Below are 24,652 nucleotides of genomic sequence, written 5' to 3' on the forward strand. Positions count from 1 at the left end.
AGCTTGGGGGAGAGGCTTCCTTCCTGAGGCCCAAGTGTTCAAGTTGCAGTCGCAGATTTGCTTTCTGATGGATTATTGGTGTCCTCGGGCATAGGATTTTCTGCAGGTCTTGGGGGTCGATGGCGGCCTCCCTTAAAGTGGTCAGATGGGCTTGGGCTCACTTGCACCCTCTTCAATATGCGCTTCTTCAGTGGTGGTTGCTGCAGATGCATAATCTGGACTCTCCTATCCCTCTTCGGGGGTTAGTTTGTCGCAGCTTGTGCCGCTGGCTATGGCCTTTCAATCTGGTTCAGGGAGTGAGTATGGATAAGCCCCAGTGGACAGTGCTTCTCATGGATGCCAGTCTGCTTGGTTGGGTTGCGCAATGTCTTGGTCGCTTGGCTCGGGCAGCTGGTCCCTGGAGGAAGCGTCCTGATAGATTAATGTTCTGGAGACCAGAGTCAATTTGTTTGGCATTATTAGTTTTCCAGGTGTTTCTGTGCTGGTCTGGAGGGACTAAAAGAAAGAAAATTAGTAGGTAAGAACTTAATTTCTCCTTTTAACCCACTAAGCCACATCTGGGTTTAGCATTAGTGTATTATTTTGTATTGGTATTAACTAGCTGTTTGGAGACAGTTAAACTTTCTATATACCATCACAGAAATAATAAAACATCTGTATAGGACAATAAAAATGCTATTAAATGCAGAGTAAAGAGGAGCACGGAGGTTTTGTTCCATGAATTTGATTACTGCCCAAATAGAATAAAAACAGTGGGTGGGGGTAGGAGGTGCGTTCCTATAGTTCATTACTGTTTAAACAATAAATGTACAAATCATTACTGTATGTTACAATTAGAGGTCTGCACGGGAATGGGGTTCGCGGGAATTCCTCCCTAGCCCACGGGACTCCCACGGTAACCCCCCTCTAACCAACGGGACTCCCACGGGGATGGAAGGCTTTGGAAGCAGGGTTCATCCATATAACATAATGGACACGTCAACCTTAGTAAAAGAGGGGGGTTAAGTTAATTACCTGAACAGAAAACAAAAAAAGGGTTCCACCAAAGAGATTCCACAAGGAAAACAGTGCAAACACAAAGAAACTGTGGAATTGATGGTCCTGTCAGAAGTAATTAATGCTTTTTATGGGGACGGGCGGGGATGGAGGTAAATTCCTTGCGGGATGGGTGGGGACAGAGAGGATCCTGGCGGAGATGGGTGGGATTTCTGTCCCTGTGCAACTCTCTAGTTACAATGCTCCCTGCAGTATTTACCCCCAAACCAGACAACCCTGTGCAGAGAAAACATTGATGGCCTGAATTGTTACTTGAGGTACAATATAAGTATAGAAAAGCCTAGTCCCCTTCCCATCCGTCTCACAAGTTATATTGTAATCTCTCTAATGGTATCATTTAGGAGGAGGACCCCAATAGTAAATTCTCTGTCACGTTCCTCCCTCTATTGATTTCATTAATAGCATATTTCAGACTTTGTTGCAAGTAGCATTAAAATATGCTATAATTGGATAGGAGTAAATGTCTCTTCCCATTCCTCAAGGTTGTTGGCCATTTCTTTTCAAAACCAGACGTTGAAGGCTGGGACAGCTGAGAAAAACCTTTTTCTTAGGTTATCTCTTGAATCCCACTTGTAAGCATAAATACAGGGTGTCCCAAAAGTCACTACACACTTTTAGTAAATTTTTAAAATTACACAAGAAACTGAGTTTATTCATATTCTTAGCCTCAACAAAAGTCGTTGCAGTTTTATTTGCTAGGCTTGCCATCACGTTCCAAAGCCTCAAAAACAAGTTTTATTCCTCCACATGAGTGTCTCCATTTTTGATAACTTTCAGCCACCTTTGGACGCAAGCAGAAATTTTGCAACGCTGCTCTACTGTCAGTTGGCAAGCCATTGGTAAGGGATGATAAGCTTACAAAACTGCAAAGCCTAACTATTCTTTTGAATGATACCTGGAACGAAACAGAGAAAAAGTGTAGTGATTTGTGGGACACCTTATGTAGGGGGAGGGAGGAGGAGAACAAAAATGCTGGGATGCCTAGGGTTTATTCAGGCTGGGAAAATTTTGGCTTCGCTGGTACTTGGTATACACCAGTCTGTAACCTGTTTCAATGTGGAAATGATGTCCTATTTAGCATTTTTTATAAATATTTTTCATAATTAACCAACTTTGGGCCTCTGTTCAGCAGCTATGGGGTCCTGCAGATGCACACAGGTAAGTGTTCTTAATTATTCACCTTGGGGAAGAACAGATGCTTATCAACTGATGTTACACTTGCCTCTTCTAAACAGCCATCTGAAAATAGATGTAACTTTTGTGCAAAACAAAAGTGCTTGCCGACTCTACGCTTAACTACTCTGCTGTAATTTTTTTAGGTTTTGATTTTTATTACATCTTCATGAGAGAATCAAAACCTAAAGAAAGTGCTGCACAGATAGATTCTTCTTCTGTTTGGATATCCTTTTGTTCACTTCGTGTTATCCTGTTCTTGGTGACTTATCACCTTCTCTCACTTTGCACGCTCTTTGCCATAATCACACTGAAGGCAAAAGAATCTATTCTATGGGGCTTGACAAACTCATTTCTAATGAGGGCTCGGTTTACATGTGTTTTTTATTTTGTTTTTTTAACTCCCCACTGGAACTTGGTCTTCACTGAAGGACTGCCAAGGAGGTTTCTGTGCCTGCTATTCATGCATGCATGTTAGGGAAAACCTGACCCATTGGTGGTCTCAGATTGGGGTAAAGACAGGCACTAGAGTACAAGACTAGGTTTTAAGGAACTGTAGGAAAGATCAGCCTGTTGGTTAACTCTGCCTGTTTCTCAGCTAGTACATAAGAATAGCCTTACTGGATCAGACCATTGATCCATCAAGCCCAGTAGCCCATTTTCACGGTGGCCAATCCAGACCCCTAGTACCTGGCCAAAACCCAACTTTAATATTTTAGAAGTTAATGTATTCCTTAGTTATAAAGGTCTGCCTGTCTTTTGGAGATGCTGTATGTATGGCAGGTTAATCTTGTTTGGATGTACAATGTTAAACCTGAACAGCATGTAAGAAGCCATATTGATTTTGGGTGCACTGGAAGTTGCAAAGGTCAAATATATAAACATGGATTTAGATGTTAAAAAAAATGATCCAGCAAAAGGGCTGGAAGGTTCTGTTTTGGTTTTCCTTCTCAAGACGGTGTTCATATAGATTAGGAAAATTGTTTAGTTTCAGGAAAACTCGGGCACATAAAAGTTTGAGATGGTTCAGTTGCAAGATGTTTTGTGTGGCTTTTTTACACTGATAAAATTTTGTTTTCATCCAGGTAGACAGTCCAGAGTAGACCAGTGGTATTCAACCCAGTCATCAGGGACCACATGGCCAGTTGGGTTTTCAAAGTCTCAGTCATCCATATTCATTGTGGATATCCTGAAAATCCTGACTGGCCAGGTGGTCCCTGAGAACTGGGTTGAATACCAATGGTCCAGACCAAAGTAGTGAGTTGCCCAACCAGCAATGGAGACAAAGATAATGAACTATTCTAGTGATAGCAGTATGCTGGTGTAACCTGGCATTTCCAGGATTTTTCTTTACCTCATGTAGTGTAGGTCTGGCTTGGTTCAACAAGTCCTTTAGGTTAGAACTGACTTCCCAAAACTGTGTACAGCTCTGCCTCCATTAGGTTGAGTCCTAGGGCTGGTACCTTCTGGAGTTCAGGTCACAGCGGCCGCTGCTGCCCCCCTCCCCTCCAAGTGAAGTGTAGAGGCAGATTGGTTCTCTGTTGTCCCAAGCTATAGCTCATGGACTTTAGCTTGGTAAGATATGTAGTAGGGGTCCCCACAGGACCTTGGCAGTGGGCGTTTGACTCGAGTTAAGGCTTCTTAGCCTTATGTCCCTCCTTGTGCAATGAGAGGGGGTGGGGCAGTTTGAGAAGAAAGAGTGTGACTTAGGCAGCAGATTTCTTTGGCTGATGGGGCTTCAACAACCCCACCAGCCATTGAATTGATACTGCAGCTTTGGAAATTGCTAAGGCCTCCAGGGGGCTTCCCAGTATCTTCCTTTTCTCCTATCCCTAGGTCCAGATCTTAATTCACTTTCTCCCACACGATCCAGCATCTTTCCACCTGTTTCCTCCTGCACGCTTCAGCCCTGCAGTCAGCAGCAACTTACAAAAGGCTGCCTGCAATCTGCATTGGGCCTTTCTCTCTGACCTGGCTCGTTGCCATCTGATGTCAGAAGGAGGCAGGGCCTGGTTAGAGAGACAGGCATCAGGGCTAAAGATTGGGTTAATGTTAAGCTGTGGATTGCAGGGGGAAGAGGAAGGCGTTCAGGAAGTGGGTTGCACACGATTTTAATTGCAATTAATTATTGAGAATGTGCAGCCCTACTTTAAGGTGTTCACAAAGCTTTGTCAAGAAATCTGGGAAGTGCAATGAACATTCCAGTTTCCTAAAACGGATAATGTGATGAAATCAGTTAGCTTAGAGGAGTTTAAAAAAGGTTTGGATAATTTCCTAAAGGAGAAGACCATAGGCCATTATTGAGATGGCTTTGGGAAAATCCACTGCTTATTCCTTGGATAAGCAGCATAAAATCTGTTTTACTACTTGGGATCTAGCTAGGTACTTGGAACCTGGGTTAGCCACTGGAAACAGGATACTGGGCTTGATGGACCTTCAGTCTGTCCCAGTATGGCAGCTCTTATGTTCCTATGTGAGCCAAGTATAGGACAATGAAGCCATTGTGACATCACTGAGGCTGGTATTTTGGCATTGGTGGAATGAGGCATTATGTCATCACAATCTCAGCTCTGGAATGTTGCTACTCTTTGGGTTTTTGTCTGGTACTTGGGATCTGGGTTGACCACTGCCTGACCTGGGCTTGAAGGACCTTTGATGGTTGACCTGGGCTTGATGGACCTTTGGTCTGTCCCAGTATGGCAATTCTTATGTTAAGACTGCACAAACTACCATACTATTTCCTTAGTGTCACATGACAGTGAGGTCATGCGGAAGATTATTCAATGGACTTGGGCCATATATGGAAAGAAGTTCCAGATGTGCAAGCAGGATTCAGAAAAAGGGACAAGATATCACTGATGCATTCTGGATAATTAAAAACCAAAGAGTATCAAATAAGTTTGTTTTATTGCCTTTTGTAAGGCCTGTTGTCTTTGTTTCACATTGTGGTGGATATCCCTGAGCATCTGATTACTCTAATGTGGAATTTGTACAAGAACATCAAGCTCCAATCAAGATTGAATCAATTTCTCCATGTTCTTAGTTGGCAAAGGTGTTTTGACAGGGCTACATTCTGCATATAAACTGAACAACTAGGGAGAGAACATAATGAAAGCAGGAATATCCAACAACCTTCAGTATATTGATGGCACTTCACTCATAGCTGAAAACAAAGAAGATTGAAGTCCTTATTTAGATTCTCCCCTCTCTCTCACTCACTCACGATAAAAAGTGGTAACTGGAGGACAAAAACTTCAAAACTGTTGAAGACATTGATCCTAAAAGCCAGAATTGTCTACAACTTCAATCATCAACAAAGATGCAAATAGTCGAAGTTTGTTGCAGAATTGGAGAAGACTTTAGGTTGAGATCTTTAAAAGATTTGAATCTTACAATATGTGTGTGTGGGGGGGATTCTATTATACTAATGGCTGTGAAAGTTTGGCCATGAAAAGGAGAACATAGACCACTGAGGCATTTGAGTTACAGTGCTGGAGACTACTGTTATGAATACCATGGTCGGTCAAGAAATCACATTAGGTCCTTGACCAAATAAAACCTGGCTTCTTACTAGAAGCTCACATGACTAGGCAAACAATTGTATTTAGACCATATGTGCTAGTCAGACTCCCTACAGAAAGGGTGTGAAAGCCCAGCAATAAGATGGAGCATTCATTGTTGTGGTCTGCAAAACACCACCCACTCTAAAAATATTTAAACTAAAAATATGTTCATCAAATGTAAATATATTTTGGAGGCTGTATAGAGAGACACATTCAGTAGAGAGGTGGTAATGTCTTTGTACAAGTCGTTAGACTCCATTTAGAGAACTGCTCAGTTTTGGAGGCTGCATCTCATTAATCACTTAAGGTGATTCAGAGAAAGACAACAAAAATGATATGGGGGTTTGTCAAGACACATGCAAAGAAATTTGAGGACATCAAAGGATGGATTGGGGGGCAATATTGTACAGATGTAATTAATGCATTAATATGCAAATAGAGGAGTAGTACGAAAGGTCATGAGATTGCAGCAAGGGAGACTAGGAGCAATGTCGGGAAATACTTTTTCACAGAAAGGGTAGTAAATCCTGGAATGTCTTCCAGTGGGAGGTTGTGAAGACAATGATGGCATTTAAGAGAAGCAGTATATGGAAAACAAAAATGACCTCGTACCTGGAGTGAGCTTTGACAGATTTCTTCAGTCTTGGTCCCGTAAATGGCAAATAACGGATTGTGATCAAGGCTGGTGGGCTTTGATAACTCCAGTGGTTGGGAAGTAGGACTTCTATGGTCTGTGTTCTACAATTGGCAGAAAAAGCGCCAGATTCAGCTCTTGCTACTTTATTGGGCGGATTGGATTGAACGTGTTTAGAGGGTGTTGGGTGTCTGCATCATTCTGGGTTTTAACTGAGGAAAGATGTCTGCATTCAAAATAATAATAATAATAACTTTATTCTTATATACCGCCAACAATCTTGCGACTTCTAGGCGGTTTACAATAAAAGAAACAGTAGATACAATCAAGAGAAACTGTAAATACAATCAAAGAAACTGTAAATACAATCAAGAGAAACTTTACGTACAGCGAATTAAAGAGTATATCAGTGTATATCTCGTACAATGAATTAGAGAGTATAGCAGTGTACATCTGATAACATTAATAATGTTAACGTCAGTTTGTGTGTTGCAAGGCCAGGAAGTGCCAAGTTGTTTACACAGAAGTAGAAATATTCCGTAAGTTCGTAGAGTGTTCATATTTAGTGAATAGGGGTTGGGGTTTGCAGTTTACACGTTCAGGTATGTGTTGATGTTACGAGGGGGGTTGATGTTCCGGTTCGTTACCTAGGTATTTCAAGAATAGGTAAGTTTTTAGGTGTTTCCTGAAGTCTTCATAGTTGTTTGTGTGCGCAATTAGTTTTTCTAGGTCTTTACCCCATATGGCTGCTTGATATGATAGCAGTTGTTGATGGTGTCTCTTATATTTGCACCCTCTAGCCGGTGGGGAGACAAATTTCATGTGTGTTTTTCTTTCATGTCTGTTGGTTGGGAATGAGAAGAAGTCTGTAATGTATTTTGGGGCTAGACCATTTAATACTTTGAAGCAGAGACATCCTAGCTTGAACTTCGTGCGCGCCTCCATCGGCAGCCAGTGCAGGAGTCGGTAGGAAGGGGTTATGTGATCAGACTTCTTCAGCCCGAAAATCATCCTGACTGCTGCATTTTGTATCAGTTGTAGTCTTTGCATTTGCTTCTGGGGGATTGTCAGATGGGTGATGTTGCAATAGTCCAGGTGGTTTAGTATTAGGGATTGTACTAGAATTCTGAAAGCTGAAGTGTGGAAGTACGCCTTAATGGACTTAAGTTTCCATAGAGTGAAAAACCCTCTTGATTAAGGAGTCTATATGGCCTTTCATGGTTAGTCCTTGGTCTAGTATTACTCCTAGAATCTTGAGGCTGTTTGCACTCAAGTGGAAAGCTGGGGGAAAGTAGACCTTGCTGAGTTGGATAGTGCAGTGAGATGGGGAATTGATTAACTAGATGGAATTGGCAGTTTTCATTCTTTGCTTGCACTTTCATTAGTATTCAGCATTGTTGCCTTGCATGTGTGTGTCGTCTTTTTTTCTTTTTTTTTTTTGTAGAAATCCTGGACTTTGGATACCCTCAAAACTCTGAAACTGGAGCCCTGAAAACCTTCATCACTCAACAGGGAATCAAGAGCCAGGTAAAAATGGGTCAAGGTTATTTGTAATCTTTTTGTGTTTGTGGATTCTTTTATTTTATGTAATGTTTTCTGTTTTTGTATTGTCTAGTCTATTTTGAGTCCCGGGTTTGCCTCAGAGGCATTGGGAAGTAAGATGAGACAAGAGCTGGGTGGTACATAAAGAGTATTTTATAGGAATAAGCTTTTACAAATATGGAGTATAAATTAGATTTAGAGCTGTTTCTGTGTGTGTGCCTGAATGAATGAGAGCAGAGAGCCTGTGCCCTGCCTGAATGAATGAGGTATGTGTTTCTTAACAGTGGGTATATAGGTATGAAGATGCAGAGAGGAAGGAGCAAGAAGAAACCAAGGTGCTACAGCCTGTCTTTATAGACTTGTTTGTTCTAAAAATAGTATCTTCCTTTGTCATAATTTGGTATCTGTTTGAAACAATGGCTCTGGTAGCAAATGCAAGCAGTGTCTCACTTCCGGTTCACCACACAATTGTTTCCCACGTACACACCTTTATAGGACCCCCAGGGACCCCTGAAGAAGACTTTTTGTCGAAACGCGGACCGTGTTGGGTCCTGTATCCCTAGCGGACTAGGTCCTTTAAGGCTCTTATGTGGATGATTTACTTTTATGTGGATGGAATTATTTTATGTGGATGATTTTAGTGTACCTTTGGAACTTTGATACTTTCAAATAAAGTCCATTTAGGAACATCGTCACTCCACAGAGTTTTTTTTTTTTGTTTTTCTCTGGATTTTCTTCTTTGTGGATATTTTGGGGTCAATTCCTTTTGTTTTTTTCTGGTAGCTGGAGCCATTCTGTTTGAATTCCTCAAGCACCTGTCCTTATCACATCTGTTTGAAAATCCAGGGCTTTGCAGGATAACTCCAGTGCTATAAAAATGATTCTTTGTTAATATCAAATACTATATTTTAGGAGTCATTTAGTGGCATTCTGAGGTCTTATTTTTTAGACTAAATGGGCAGGAGCCATTCAGTCTAACATTGCCTAGGGATTTAATATCATAGACCCACTGGTGCCTTTGTAGATTGCATTTTCACTCTGGGCCCAGCCGAACCCTCTCCTCCAAATCAGCTCAATATGATCTCTTCAGCCCAACAGATCTCTGCCTCTAGCCTGAAAAAGCATTCAGATAAGAACACCTCCATCCTAGAGGATCTGGAAGGTATTCTCAGGGGTAGTGACAAAGAAGACCACTTTCCAGTGGAGAGGGGCCAAGTTATGGAGGAGGATCTTGACAAGTTGAGAAGCTTCTTAAGTAGTCATCTGTTTTGTGGGGACAAGGTCACTCAGGCCATCCCAGATTTTAGGTGTAACAGCTGCTGGAGTTGTCATAGGTAGCATTGGAATCGGGTGCTGATTTCATTATATGACTTGATCCTCTCAAGTGGATAGTAGTGTCCCAGAATGCCAGCCTTTCTCTGAGGAACCCACTGCTACAGCAGCCTAGGGATGGTCATTCATATATCTCTGCAGCATTTCCTCCCACTTCTGACCTGGGTAGTTTCCCCAGAATATAAGTGCAGAGAAGCAGTTTAGTCATTGCTGCACTCCATAAACACTAGAAGATTGACATCTTGACAAACAGTGGTTATTCAGGGAGCCTTGTCCTCTCTGCTCTTTTGCACACCACTTAACTGGACTGGTCTAGAATGATTCAAGGAAAGGAATTAACAGGCATGAATAAGTTTCACCTATTTCATGCTTACAACAGTATATGGGATACAAAGTAGTGTAGTTGCTGTTAGTCCATTTGAAAGGTGATAAAATGAAACTTCTTTAGCACTCTCTAGACCAGTAGAGGTTAATCTTTACGAATGGGGTATATATCCAATCATGACCATCAGGTGGAGACTGAAAACAAAACTGTGGGACAGTATATAATATACTCCCTTCTCTATTTACCTCAGTCTTCTTTCAGTCTCCAGCAGGTGTTGAGTGCTCTATACCCATCTCCCTTGGTAGGGCTGTTGGAATTTGTTTAGGGGGTTTTCTAGTCCCTGTTTTTTGTCCGGACAGAGCTTGGGTGGGCCCTGTTTGGGGGTCCGTCTGACCTCAGGGGTGTCAAACCCGGCGGGTCTCGAGAGGGGTCCTTCCCCCCACTTCCTCCACCTCCCCACATTTTTTTTAGAGGAACCTCGGCAATAAGCCTTGCCCCCTAAATCAAGCAAGGCATATTGCTTTGAGTCTGTGGAGTCTGTTCTGAAAAAAAAAAAATCCTGAGGTAGTGCCATTCTGAAGGGTTGCTTCCCTTTAAGAAAACTGTATTTTTCATCTAACCGGCACTTTATTTCTAGCTAGGTCGCGTATGGAGCAATGTTCACTTCGAAAGGGAAAAAGTGCTCATTGTGCTCCAGACGCGAGGCAATCGCAGCCGGCCTGTGCAAGCAGTGTTCAGGCCGGTGTGGTGGAGGAGCTCCATTGGCAGCAGCTGTAGGCGCCCAGAGCTCCCCACCGATGGTGCCTTGCGAGTCGGCTGGGAGCAGTGGGGAAGCACAGTCTTCTCCAACCGCCCACAGAGGGATTCCCTGAACTGCTGACGGTCGGGTTGCAAGGGATTCCCTCTCAGCTGATTTTTTGACAGCTGATGCCAACTTGCCTGTTTTTAGCGGCTGGGACTGTTCAGGCCTTTCAGGGGTTAGTGACAGGTCAGCGTTTGACAGCCATTCCTGATGTGATTCGCTCTTTTGTGGGCGGCCAAGTTGTTCAGGCCTCCCATGCGACCCTCTGTTCCATCTTGGGATCTCAATCTGGTTCTCTCTGTTTTGGTGCAGCCGCCCTTCGAACCGTTGGATGGCTGCTCTTTGAAGGACCTTACTCTGAAGGCGGTCTTTTTGGTGGCCATTACTTCCGCTAGGCGTGTTTCTGAGCTACAGGCTTTCTTTTGTAGGGCTCCTTTCTTGGAGTTTTCTAGGGAGGCCTGTTCCTTCTTTTCTGCCAAAAGTAGTTTCTCCTTTTCATGTCAATCAATCTGTGGTCCTCCCGGTCTTGGGTAGTCGAGAGGGCTCTTCTGAGCAAAGACAGCTGCACAATGTAGATGTCGGTTGGGTCCTTCGCTCTTATGTGCAGCGGACCCAGGAGGTCATGAAATCCGATCATACTATTGCGCGCTGGATCAAGGAGACTATTGCTTCCGCTTATCTTCTGAGGCAGAAGCCCGTTCCGGAGTTTCTCAAGGCTCATTCCAGGCAGCTTCTTGGGCTGAGTCGTCGCTCGTGCCTCCAGTGGCTGCGGTATGGTCTTTCTTGCATTCCTTTGTCATACACTAACAGGTAGATGTTCAGGAGCGTCGGGACGCTGTGTTCGGTGACTGTGTTCTGGTGTCGGCCTTTCGGGGATCCCGCCCTTGAGAGGGACTGCTTTGGTACGTCCCATTCGTAAAGATTAACCTCTACTGGGCTGGAGAGTGCTAAAGAAGGAGAAATTAGGTTCTTACCTGCTAATTTACTTTCTTTTAGCTTCTCCAGACCAGTAGAGGTCCCCACCTTGTCTGTTATTGGTGTGTTGGGGCTGTTGCGCGGGCAGTTTTGTTTTTTGCTGCGGGTTCTAGTATTTTTCTAGGGCCGGGGAGAATTAAAGAACAGCGGCTGTAGCTCGGCTGGCTTAGCTGGTGAGCTGTGGGGACATTTTCCTTCTGGTATTTCTCCTCTGCATTTTCCAACAGCATTTGGGTATGTTAACAATACTCCGAACAGGAGTAACAACTTCTTTCTGTTTTCCAGTTCTTAGCTCTGCTTGGCTATTCGGCAGATTGATGTAAATAGAGAAGGGAATATATTATATACTGTCCCACAGTTTTGTTTTCAGTCTCCACCTGCTGGTCAAGATTGGATATATACTCATTCGTAAGATTAACCTCAACTGGTCTGGAGAAGCTAAAAGAAAGTAAATTAGCAGGTAAGAACCTAATTTCTCCTTTTCTCCTAGTGTGAATGACCTAAAATAGAGGTGAGAACTAAAATGGTGTAGTTTGATACCAGTACATGGGCTTTCGGCCTTTTAATTTGGTCATCAATTTGAATTTTTTAAATCCATTTGAGTAACTGCCTTAATATTGCTTTCATCTGTAAAACAGTTCTGTTTCTTGGTTGCTCTTGTCCTAACCTTTTTTTAATCTTTTTGTTCTCTCCCCCCTCCTTTTATGCTGACCTGCTTGTGTGTTTAACCCTGCATAAACCACACCTCTGCATCGCTTCCTTGTTCTTTCTCCATGTGATTGGACTGACTATAGCACCAGGTATGTTGTAATGGTCTTCTGCGCCCCCTCCCACACTATTGGCTGGTGGGGATGATCAAGCCCTGCCAGCTGAAGGTATGATTGGGGGAGAGCTAATGTGAGATTGAGAGGATTATATTGTCTTGTGGCTATGCCTCAGCTTCTGCCTATGTAACTGGGAGTTAAGAGTTGGTTTTGTTCCTCTGCTCTGGGTGAACTTCTCTTGCTCTCATTCATTCCCAGCTAATTAGCAATGTTCTGTGAATATGGCCTGTCATATTCTGTAAGTGTTTGGAGTTTAGTATGGAATTGTACATGTAGTGTGAGTTTTGGATATGGTGGATGTCCTATTAGGAGAAGGGGGCTTTGTTTGCTGCCAAGCATGACCGACTTATTCAGAGGTGACCGAGTCGTTTAATCTTGATATAGTAATTAATCCTGTTTTTTTGAGGAACTGACTAACTATAGTAGTTTTAAGACTTCTAAAATGCTTTCTTTTCCAGTAGTAGATGGTGATTCACGCCGTTAGTATAATTCTTGCCTATTCAGTTAAGATTTCTTTTGCATCATAGACTAAAGAGGAACAGTCCCAGATCACCAGTCAAGTGACAGGTCAGATAGGTTGGAGACGTGAGGGAATCAAGTATCGCAGGAATGAACTTTTCCTGGATGTGCTGGAAAGCGTCAACCTCCTAATGTCACCACAAGGTAAGCAGAATGGCCTAGTTGCCACTATTTTTAAGAAATTCTAGTGTAACTAGAGAAGTTGTCCTACATAAGAAGCCTATGCAAAAAGCTACTGTGAGCTGCCTCATACAATTACCACTGTATGCCTATAGAATTTGCTGAGCAAAACAGACTCCATTAAACATGTGTAGTGATGAAGTCATTAAACATTCTGCTTTAATACATGGTAGGAAATGGTGGCTTTTGACATGCACACAACATGGGAATTATTTTGCTAGGTCCAGGGTAGTGTAGGATTATTTATAGTGATATACTCTCCCGCCATCCAACAGGTTTCTGCTTGGATTCCTGATGTCTAGTGACACTTCCCATCAGGCACAGCTTAAGAAGGAAGAGTGGTACCCCCCCCCCTTTTTTTCTTTAGGTGCTGTCGTCATGAAAAATGATGGCATCCTTATTTGATAGTCTCTACCCACAGTACTCTAAGGAAAAGACCCATATTCAGCAGGTGTTGCCATCTTGGAGAATGACTGATCAAGAGGATCAGGGGTGCCACTAGATACCAGGGAATTAATTGGGATGGTGAACAGACTGGTTCTTAAACCCATCCTGTAGGGACCACCAGCCAGTTGAGTCTGTTCAGAATATCCCCGCTATGTGTGAGAGGTGACACATGCATCTCATGTTTTTTGTAGGTTTTTTAATTGAAAAGCTTTGGAGCGTTCCGATATGGTTGGGTAGTTGAGGAGCTCTGTAAAATTATAATACTTTAAAGTATTAAAAAAATTGCGAGTCGCATCAGTAAAGTTTTGTTTTCGGTAGCGGAATGGCTTCGGGGAAGCAGTGTAAAAGCGCTTCAGCGGGAACAGGAGCAGGAAGCGTCAAGAGGTCAAAGTTGGAGCCGACGTCTCCTGCATTAGTTCCGCTTCCAACGGAAGAAATAGAGAACAGAGATCTCATGAAGGAATTGCAGCAGATTGAAGAGATAGTTTTAAATAATACAAAAAACATACAAGAGGTCAAAAAAGAGGTAGAAAATTTGAGTAAAAGAATGCAAATAGTAGATATAAAAATTGAACATATAGAAAAACGTGTGGAGAGAACTGAGGTAGAAATAATACAATATAAAAATGATCACAAGGAGATAGAGATATTAAAGAAAGAACTGGAGGATCTGTCTAATAGGGAAAGACGGAGTAATTTAAGGGTGCTTGGGTTACCAGAGGTGATAGAAAAAAATGATCCCATAGCCTTTCTCACTAATTTTCTACCGAAAATTCTGCCAATAAAAAGCAAATATCCATTGGAACTTGAAAGGGCACATAGGGTCCCAATAAGGAGATCTAGTAATCAAAAAGGACCGCGCCCCCTGATTTTTAAGATGCTCAGATACCAACAGGTTGAGGAGATTATTAAATTGGCTAAGGAGAACAGAAACCTCAAGTGCCAAGATGCAAAGTTACACATAGTACAGGATTTTGCGAAGGAGACTGCTTATAAAAGAAAACAACTGTAAGAGTTACGCCCACAGTTAAGAGTGTTGGGAGCCAGATATGGTCTAATTTATCCAGCAATTATGAGGGTTACTCATGAAAATAAAACTTTCAACTTTGAAGATTCTGCTAAGTTAAGAGTTCCTGGATAGGTGTGAAATGCCTATTGCCACATAGGAATGGAACTGGGTTTTATATCTTTTTCCTATTTCTTTAGTTTTTTTATAATACTTTAGTTTATTTTTGGTAGTTTGTGAAATATATTTTAAAACTCAAAGCCAAAGATATAAACCTGGGTAACTCTACAGTTAATTTTGAATTGGCTCAACATTCTGACAGTCAGTGGAAGCAGCTGCATGGAATGTGGCTGTTTAGTGAGAGGTGTTAAAGGAGAGTTCTTCCTTATACCGGAACTGAGCATAATAGATGTGAATATGGCATAACATTAAGGGGAATATGTGAACTTTTTCATTTCCCTAGATGGTTGGAGAGAAGATTTTAAAGAAGGCTAAGCTTGGGTTTGAGAATGATACAAGACATGTGGAGCAGGAACAGATTTAACAATGCTCTGGATGTTATTCAGTAATTGGCAATGGTAACTCTGCATTTTCCACAGCAAGGTTGTGCTTTGAGATTCTTCAGCACTTTTAGACTCATTCCTCCAAGTGCATTACAATTTCCTATATGTACTGTTTATTCCTGCAGTACTTTAAAAACTACATTACAAGGTACAGGGGAGAAGAAGACAGTAAAGATGTTTGTATGCATCTTAGTCTGCAGTGGTTTAATTAAAGTACTGAAGGAAATGGATTCTTATAACTGTAAAGAATGTCAAATGATTTGCAAATTGACATAAAAGGTTGGCAGATTATGAGAGTTTTCTGCAATATGGTGGGAAGTAAAGGATGTTGGGTATTGTAGTATGAATGGAATCAGTTCATGTATGATACGGTCTGATTCTCATCTTATACCCTGATGCTATTTTTTGCTTTCCATGGATTCTAATATATTTTGATGCACAGTTAATTTGGAGGAAGGAAGTCTATGAGAAATGCAGATTTTCAACTTAACAGCTGTATGGTGACTTCCATAAAGTTAATCTTGGGATATGCTATATTCTATAAAGTTATGGATTAATATATACAGGTACTGTATGAATGTAGGATGGATACTTTATTAAAGAAGCCTACAGGAGTAAGCATACAGAAACAGATACAAAGAAGATCTTTTGAAGAAAGAAGAAGTAGGATGATGAAGAGCAGATCTGATGATGAACAGAGATTTGGATATGGTATTCGTACCAAGTTGTGGGAATAATTGCATGTTGTTAACATAAGACAGATGGGAATTGATGGCCTGTAATTACTAAAAGTGTATGTGCTGGATGTACTTGGGTTTTGTTTAATTAAATGTGGGGTGAGAATATGAAAAGAAGATTTAATATAATCTTATTTCTTTTCGGAGAGTATGTTATAGATTATTCTTCGAAAAAAAAAAATAGTAGATTTATTATGTTAACTATTTCTTTCTTTTAATAAGTGACTTGCATATATTGCTAATTGTTGATTTGAGTAAATACTTATTGGTTTTTTGATATGGCCTGGGGGAGTTTCTCATTTACTTGATCTAATATGGGCATTTCAAAGTTAGCATTAAGGGGGTGGGGGGGGGATGGGTTGAGGGAGGGTGGTGATGGGGAATGGGTAGGGGGTTGGGGTTAAATTTGAATTTTCAAAGTAGGGAAAGTGATTATATAATTGCTATATGGTATTGTATATTATTTGTGATTAATCGATATAATAGGTTTTAAAATCTTTTCTTTGAATGTTAATGGCCTCAACCATCCGGTTAAAAGAACGAAGACGTTATTATATTTGAAACAGCAGAATACGGATGTTTGTTTCATTCAGGAGACTCACCTGTCTGGGGAGGAATCTAAAAAGCTAATAGGTAATTGGGTGAAAGATTGTTTTTTTTGCACCTGCTGTAAAGAAAAAAGCTGGAGTAGCTATCCTAGTTAATAAAAGATGTTCTGCAACGTTTAATATGGTGGCTGCAGATCCTCTAGGCAGATGGCTGCATGTAGACATGAGTATGGGCAATAATACCATGGCACTTATGAATGTATATGCCCCTAATTCGAATCAAATTGAGTTTTTTAAGACTCTACAACAATTAGTTTTACCACTGGCTGATAGCAATTTGATAGTGGCGGGAGACTTTAATGCTGTAATGGATCCTTTATTGGATAAGAATCCCAGTAAGATTATGAAGTCACTGGGTTTAGATAATTTTGTAAACTCTTGTAATTTAAAAGATATATGGCGTATTCTTCATTTTAATGATTGGGAATTTTCATTTTGTTCGCATGTTCATAAATCTTTTTCTAGAATAGATTATATTTTTGTTTCTGATCAGTTGATACAACAAGTAACGCAAGCTTCCATAGATCCAATAATTATGTCGGATCATGGGGGTTTATGGATTGATTTAAATTTTGTTGATCAAGATAATGCTAAGCCTGTTTGGAGATTTGATAATGCATTGCTTATGTACCCAGAATTTTGAAGGTTTTCAATTAAAAATTGATGAGTATTTTCAAATTAACAACTCTGAAGAAATCTCTATAGAAACCTTGTGGGATGCTTTTAAGGCAACCATGAGAGGTCAAGTTATTGCATTCTCAGCATATATTAAGAAACAATTAAAAAAGCAATTTATTATTATAGAAAAAAAAACCTAAAATCTTAGAATCAAAACTGATTAGAAAATGGGAACGTTCTACATTGCAAGATCTTTTAAAAGCTAAATGTAAATATAATGAGATTTCTTCTAAATTGGTTAGGAAGGATATTATTTCTCAGCAGGTTTTATATTATGGAAGTTCAAATAAGGCGGGAAGATTATTGGCAAATTATCTTAAAGCAAAAAAGAGAGACAAAAATAAATGCAATTAAGGATGAAAAAGGAGATATTCAGTCTCAAATTGGACCTATATTAAAACAATTCTTAAAGTTTTATAAAGACCTTTATTCTTCTGAGCCTTATTTAGATAGAGAAAAAGATGGTTTAGAATTTTTAAAATTAGTTGAGGGTCCAAAAGTTCCTGATCATATAAAAAGAAGTTTAGAAGAGCCGATATCGCTAAAAGAACTACAGACAGCATTGAAGTTTCTTAGAGTGGGGACCGCTCCAGGTGGTGATGGTTTCACGGTAGAGTTCTATAAATCATTCCAAATTATTAAATTTATATCAGAATCAACTGAATAAAGGTTGTATTTCAGGCACTATGGCAGAGTCGTTAATGATTGTTTTGCCTAAGCCAAATAGAGATCCTGTGTTGGTTTCAAATTATAGGCCTTTCTTTAATCAATGTAGATGGTAAACTTTTAGCTAAAAGATTGGCCATGCGTTTGGCTAAGGCTCTTCCTTATATAATTGGTATGCACCAAACAGGTTTTGTTGCTCGCAGACACTTCCAATAATACCAGACTGGCCTTTCAGATGTTATACTTAACAAAAGACATGAATGAATTTCTTTGGATGCAGAGAAAGCTTTTGATAGGGTAGAATGGACCTTTATGTATCAGGCCATGAAATGGTTTGGTATTTATACAAATGATTAAAACCTTGTATAGCTCTCCTGTTGCTAAATTATATATTAATAATTTCTCGGAAGGTTTTAAATTGCAAAGGGGGGTTAGACAGGGTTGTCCTTTAGAAACATAGAAAGTGACGGCAGATAAGGGCCAAGGCCCATCAAGTCTGCCCACACCAATGACCCTCCCCTACCTCCCTTTGCGAAGAGATCCCACCTTTCGATCCCATTTAGCTTTAAAATCAGGCACACTGCTGGCCTCAATCACCTGCATCGGAAGACCATTCCATCGATCCACCACCCTCTCGGTGAAGAAGTATTTCCTGGTATCGCCATGCAATGTCCCTCCCCTGATTTTCCATGGATGCCCTCGTGTTGACGTGGGTTCCTTGAAGAAGATATCCTCCCCCACCTCGATACGGCGCGTGAGGTACTTGAATGTCTCGATCATGTCCCCCCTTTGCTGGAACCCTTGTTGTTGCTATTTAGCAAGTGAAGGAGATTTAAGGTATACCGCGTTCTGGAAAGGAGTATAAAATATCTGCATATGCGGATGATATACTGCTTCATTTGAGGAATCCTGAGGCAACCATCCCATGTTTACTAGATTTGATTGAGAAATTTAGAAAATTCTCAGGATATAAAATAAATTGGTCTAAATCAGAAGTCCTTCCTCTAAATATACATTGTGTAAGAGGTTTATTTGATTCATTCCCTTTTATATGGAAGGAGAAAGGAATAAAATATTTAGGAATTTGGATAAAAAATACACTAGATAAGTGAATGAAAGACTTTTATTGCAAAAAGTAACAGTTATATGAGCATTGGAATCCTTTACATTTGTCTTGGTGGGGAAGAGTCCAAACTATTAAGATGATGATTTTGCCTGTTGTTTCTTACCAATTGGGGATGATACCAGTTTTTTTCCAGGGGTCTTTTTATAAAAAATTGAATAGTATTCTTACAAGAATTGCCTTAGTGTCTTTACAAAAGCCAATTAAGGAGGGTGGGGTAAATTTTCCAAACTTCTATAGGTACCATCAATCCTATATTATGCGCCAAGGTATGTATTGGGTCCTCCCAGAACTCATGGAAAAGCTACCAGATTGGTTATGGTTAGAATGGCAGCTTATGTTTCCCATTAGGCTTCGTCATCTTCTCAGTATTAAAATGTCTAGCAGTGTTCTCCCTAGCGACTTTCAGCTGGGCGCTCCGCCCAGCTAATTTAAGTGAGCGCCAGGCTGTGAGTTTCAGAGAGACAGTCTGGAATGGCACTTGTTAAATACTGAAACCACAACTACCCTTCAAAATCTAGTTGACGGGACAATACTAGCTACAGCGGTTCTCATTAGAAGAGCTCACAAATCTCTCCGCTTTATTGGGCTACTTTTTGACTGGGTCCAGACTGCCTATTGCCGAGGGGTTTTTTTCATTGGTTCAACTGCAGCACAACAGACCAGTCGCAAACGACCTTAGAACTGTGAGGTCGTTTGTGATTGGTCTGTTGTGCCCTAGCTGAGCCAATGAAAATTCCGGTGCCGCGGCAGGAGCTTCAACTTTGAGAAAGAGCTGTGCTGCCATCGTTACGGGAAGAGCACTAACACTAGCAAGCCTGCCATGGCCAAAGAGGAGAGCAATAAACCTTTGGACAGACCCGCGTCGACGGGAAGCACTTAATTTACAACCGTGGAGTAAAGAGGTCCTGGGGCAGATGGCCAACAGCTGGGGTAGGAGCCTGAAGAGTGAGGGAGAAGGTTTGGAGGTGAACCGGTGGTTATTTATTTTTTACCAGTAGCTTTCATCAATGTGAGAGGCGTGTGTAGATGTCTGTGTGTGCACGTGCTGCCGCCGACTGTACCGTCTGTTTCCTTCCCTGAGCGGTGACAGCCTTCGTATAATGAGAGAATGCGCTGGCGATTCAGATCCTGTTACTAACTGCCTCGCCAGGAGAGATTTTTCTTGTACAGTCTTTTTTTCCCATCTCCCACCAGTTTTGATTAAAAAAAAAAAAAAAAAGTCAAAATTCGCAGCATAGGGAAGCCAAAAAGAAAGTTGTAAGGGAGAGGGAGATGAGCTGAAGACGGAATGCAGGCCTCCTAAGGCAGACTGATGGGCAGCTGACTTCTAAGTCCGATCCTGCATTTATTTTAATTCTATTCAACCCCCCCCCTCCTTTTTATTATTTTGTATGTAGAGGGGTTGAATGGAAGATAATGGAGGAGGAGGAGCTATGGCAGTGAAATTGTCAGCCACCCCCTTTATTTAATTCTGCAGGACAGCCTCAGCGGTTCGGTGGGTTTTGTAAAGCTCTCTAGAGTTGAACCTGCCAATCCATGTAAGTTATCCTCTCACTGTGCAGATAACCTCTCTTCCCCCACCCCATGAGCTTCTCTTTTTTTTTTTGGTGTGTGTGTGTCGGGGGGGGGGGGTGTAGTTATGTTTTGCTTGGATTGGAAGTATACTATACTTTATTCTTTTCCCAAATGGGGGATGCTGTGTGTATACCCCATGTCTTTTTGAATTGCATAAAAACAAAAGAATAGCCTCTTTGTGATATGTGCAGTGTATAAACAGTTTGTATTTGGCAACCATAACTCAAATCAAAAAGAAGTTGGACACTACAGCGCAGGAGTTAAGAGCTCAGAGGAGCATCTGTTGCTCAGTATAGGGTGATTTTGTGATATAATTGGTTATGTTTCATGCTTGGGGAATTTCAGAAAGAAGAATGTGAGTGGGTTTGGGGGTGGGGGGGTTTATGGTTGATATTACAGGGGAAAGGGCGTATGAATTTGTCAGTAACTTTAAAAAAAAACTTTTCAGAGATGCTGGATCTGGACATTAGGGGAGTGGGGAGAGGAAGAGGAGGAGACAGAGAGATAGAAAAGGACCTTGAGAAGGGGTGGGAAAGTAGACAAACCAAAAAGGAGGGGGAAGACAGGGCAGATGCTGGACTAGAGGGGTATAGAGGGAGAGAAAGAGACTGCAGAGAGAGGAAACACCCTGAACCGAGGAGAGAGATATGCATATACCAGGTCCTGGGGAGGTGGAAGACAGTGAGAGATACAGAAAGACCTGAAACAAAGGTGGGAGGACTCAAAAAGTTAGCAGAAGGAACATAGAGGGAGAAACCTGAAACAAAGGGGAGGCAGAAGAGAGGGGGGCAGATGTTGAACTTGGGGGTGTATAGAGGAAGAGAGAGAGAGATTGCAGAGAGGTGGAAAGATTCTGGATCAAGGAGGAAGGAAGGAAGTAGAGAGTCAGAGAAAGACCTGGAAGAAAGGAGAACAAATGCTGGGGATGGAGGGTATTTGTAAGCAACAGAGAGACAGGCCTGGACCAAAGGGGCAGACTGGATGGGCCATTTGGTCTTTATCTGCCATCATCTTTCTATGACATGAGGCAGATGCTGGACTATGGGAGGTGCAGACAGAGAAGAGACATGGGGGGGGGAGAGACCCTGAGGAAGAACAGAGAGATGCAAGATCATAACCGAGGAGGGAGAGAAAGGCAGACGTTGACAATAGGGGTAGAGGAGAGAGGAAGGAAAGTTAGACTCATGGAGGGACAGAGAGAGATATTGGTTGGGTAAGGAATGAGGTCCGAGGAGGGGAAGCATGCAGGAAACAGAAAGAAAGAAATATTGGATGCACAGTCAAAAGGAAGTGCAACCAGAGACTCATGAAATCACCAGACAACAAAGGTAGGAAAAATGATATTATTTCCAATTTAGTGATCGAAATGTGTCAGTTTTGAGAATTTATAATCTATCTATATTTTGCACTATAGTTGTTACTGAGGTGACATTGCATATTTTAGTCATCTGCCTTGACCGCTTTGAAAAATAAAACAAACATAAATGATAATTATCATTTTCTCTACATACAGTGTGCTTTGTGTTTTTTTGTTTTTTTTTTTTAATTTGTGGTTACCATTGTGAATTATTAAGATTATATTGTGTATGAATGGAAGAAATTGCATTACAATTAGTACTATTATAAATGGGGGTGGGGTAAGGGGTAGAGCTTGGGCTGGGGTACTTGGTTGGTATTTGTTAGACTTAGGGGGTACTTGACTTGAAAAAGTTGAGAAACACTGGTCTAGGTGACAATGGAGTTCACGCAGTAAGAGCCTCTTTTACAAGGCCACAGTAGCAATTCTCCCATGGCAAATTCACCAAAGTCCAATCAATTTCTATGGGCTTCAGTGCATTTGCTGTGGCAGAATTGCTATCCCAGCTTGCAGGAACTACTGTCTCTGTGCTATGTCTTAAACAAAAACCATATTGCCGGGAATGCAAAGCATTAACTGATTCAACATGAGTTTGAAGTTGGTTGAATATCACTCTCAAGTACAGTAGCTTTGAAAGAAATGGAAGGTTTGATACTGGCTAGTAGTTATTCGGAATAAAAGGATCTGCATTACTTTTTTACAAGGTTGGCTTAAATGCTACTGGAACACTGCCTAAGTGTCAACCCTTAAAAAAGGGAGTCATATTGAGCATTGGAAAATAATAATAATAAATAATAAAAATAGTACAAATTTAATTTTCCCCACCACCAAATTTCCTCATCCCGTCCCACCCGGCAACTTTTTCATGCCACCCGGCTGGAAAAAATTTCTGGGGAGAACACAATAGAATATTAATAGACACATGGAAAACTTTACGTTATATTAATAATTTAACACCTCTTCCAATTCAAAAATCAAACATATCAAAATATATGGCTAAACTCCAGGATCCAAATAGGCGGTTTTAAGATGTCTGGAAGGATGGATTAAAGCAGGTATACCGAACCTTAAATGATGTCATTTCTAATGGTAAACTGTTGGATTTTTTCACAGTTGGCAATATAAATTTGGCCTTGATAAAAAACAAAGCTATAAATGTTGCAACTGAAGCAGGCTATTCAGGTAGGGTTCCCTGAATGGAAATCTCTTAATCAATTTAGTTTAGATTTTTTATGCTTTCAGGCAGACTTTCTGGGTCACCAGGCCGCACAATTGGTATAAATTATTATCTGGCTATTCGGAATAAGAAACCAAAGATTGGACTTAGAGATATTTGGAGCATTGAGATTAAGCATCAAATTAATGCGTCTCAATGGCCATGTATTTGGTCTTGGAGGATGAGATGTACAGTGTCTGCGTCTATGAGGCAAACATGGTTTTTCCTGTTGCATAGAGCACTCTGGACCACTGTTCGTTTACAAAATTGGATTGCCCCTAAGTCTAATAGATGTTGGCATTGTCATCTCGAGGCTGGAACTTTAGATCATTTATTGTTTCATTGTCCATTTATTAAAGCTTTTTGGCAGTCCAATTTGGGATCAAATAAATTGTATGCTAGAAAATCATGTAGCATTGTCATATGACACAATTTTTATTTGGCATTTCTATGAGAGCTAAAAGCCAATTAATCTGCTAATAATAGTAAACTTTTAATGATTTTAACAGGAGTTGCCATTCAGCAAATAACATAATTGGAAAGATTGCACAAGATTAAATTATTGTTTTTGGTGGAACTCGGTGTGTCACATGTATAAAATGGAAAGAGCGCTTGTAGTTCAAATGGATATTTTAATAATTTAAGGATGTGTGTGGGCCAATTAATAAGGTATTATAATGAATAATCAGCATTTTTCCCTACTTAATATATATTGTTTTGTGGGTGGAGGGTGGGTTTTGGGGTTTTCATTATCAAATTATAAAACAAATGATCTAAATTATTATATTATATGATATATATTATATTTGAATATAAGTTTTGGGATGGTGGAATGGAATATAATCTTTTTCTTGAGAAATTGTAGAGCTTCAAGTGATGTTGTATATTAAATGATGATTTTATTATACACTTGTTGAAAGATTTAAAATGAATAAAGATTTATAAACAGAAAAGCTTTTTATTGCACAACCAATGCACATAAACAAAAATATGAAGTAAGCACCGCGGTAGAATTATTTCAGAAACCATCCTGTCCAGAACCAAGCTAACCATTAGAAACACAAAAAGCACAGTCAATAATTGCTATATCCCCCTACACTATTCCTCAGATTTGTTTCACATGCCTCTCCCTCCCCATCACTCATCTAATGCTGAGGGAACACTCAAAAAAAAAAAAAGGCATCAAATAAATCCCCCCAAAGTGCAAAGTCAAGTCAGTAAGATAGAGCTCCTCCAAATACGATCACAGCCAGGCCATGTCCCACGTTGGAGGGTAGTTAATTGACACATATGTTGCCACTGCTGCAATTTTTGTACCTCCGTCTGCCAAGTCAGTGACAGTTTGGTTCCAATGAGTTGCAATCACAATATATGCGGCTATGAGAGCCAGCTTACAAAAGCTGGATTCTTTCTGCTCCAGATCAAGCTCATGCCAAGATTAGTGCGTAGTACCATGAAGTAGGCATGTATCCTAGATATTGTCCCCAAATCCTCCCACCTGTACACAGTACCACCACATATGCAAATAGGTTCCTCCCTCCCCCACACACACCCTCTCCAACAAAGTCCCTCTCTACCACAATCAAGGCTGCAATCCCAAAGAGGATACTTCCGCCACATGAGCAATGTTCTAGAGGTATTGCATGACCCCAATCCCCCTCCCAAGCTTTCATGTAAGGTAACACCAAATTCTCCCTCGTGTTCAAGCATTTATTTATAGCCCCCTTCTGCAGGGGGCTGAAAATCTG

General features: G+C 40.9%; 1 protein-coding gene across 1 annotated transcript in view; it reads left to right on the forward strand.

Annotated features, from left to right (window-relative positions):
• AP2M1 (adaptor related protein complex 2 subunit mu 1) overlaps positions 1 to 24,652 on the forward strand; it is a 104,604-nt gene that overhangs the window by 37,577 nt on the left and 42,375 nt on the right. The window contains 3 exon segments of the mRNA XM_033959120.1: positions 7,871 to 7,953; positions 12,197 to 12,202; positions 12,754 to 12,889. Of these exon segments, the coding sequence (XP_033815011.1) occupies positions 7,871 to 7,953; positions 12,197 to 12,202; positions 12,754 to 12,889 (225 nt within the window).

The sequence above is a fragment of the Geotrypetes seraphini genome, chromosome 9 (assembly GCF_902459505.1).
Source record: "Geotrypetes seraphini chromosome 9, aGeoSer1.1, whole genome shotgun sequence".
In the NCBI taxonomy this organism is placed as follows: Eukaryota; Metazoa; Chordata; class Amphibia; order Gymnophiona; family Dermophiidae; genus Geotrypetes; species Geotrypetes seraphini.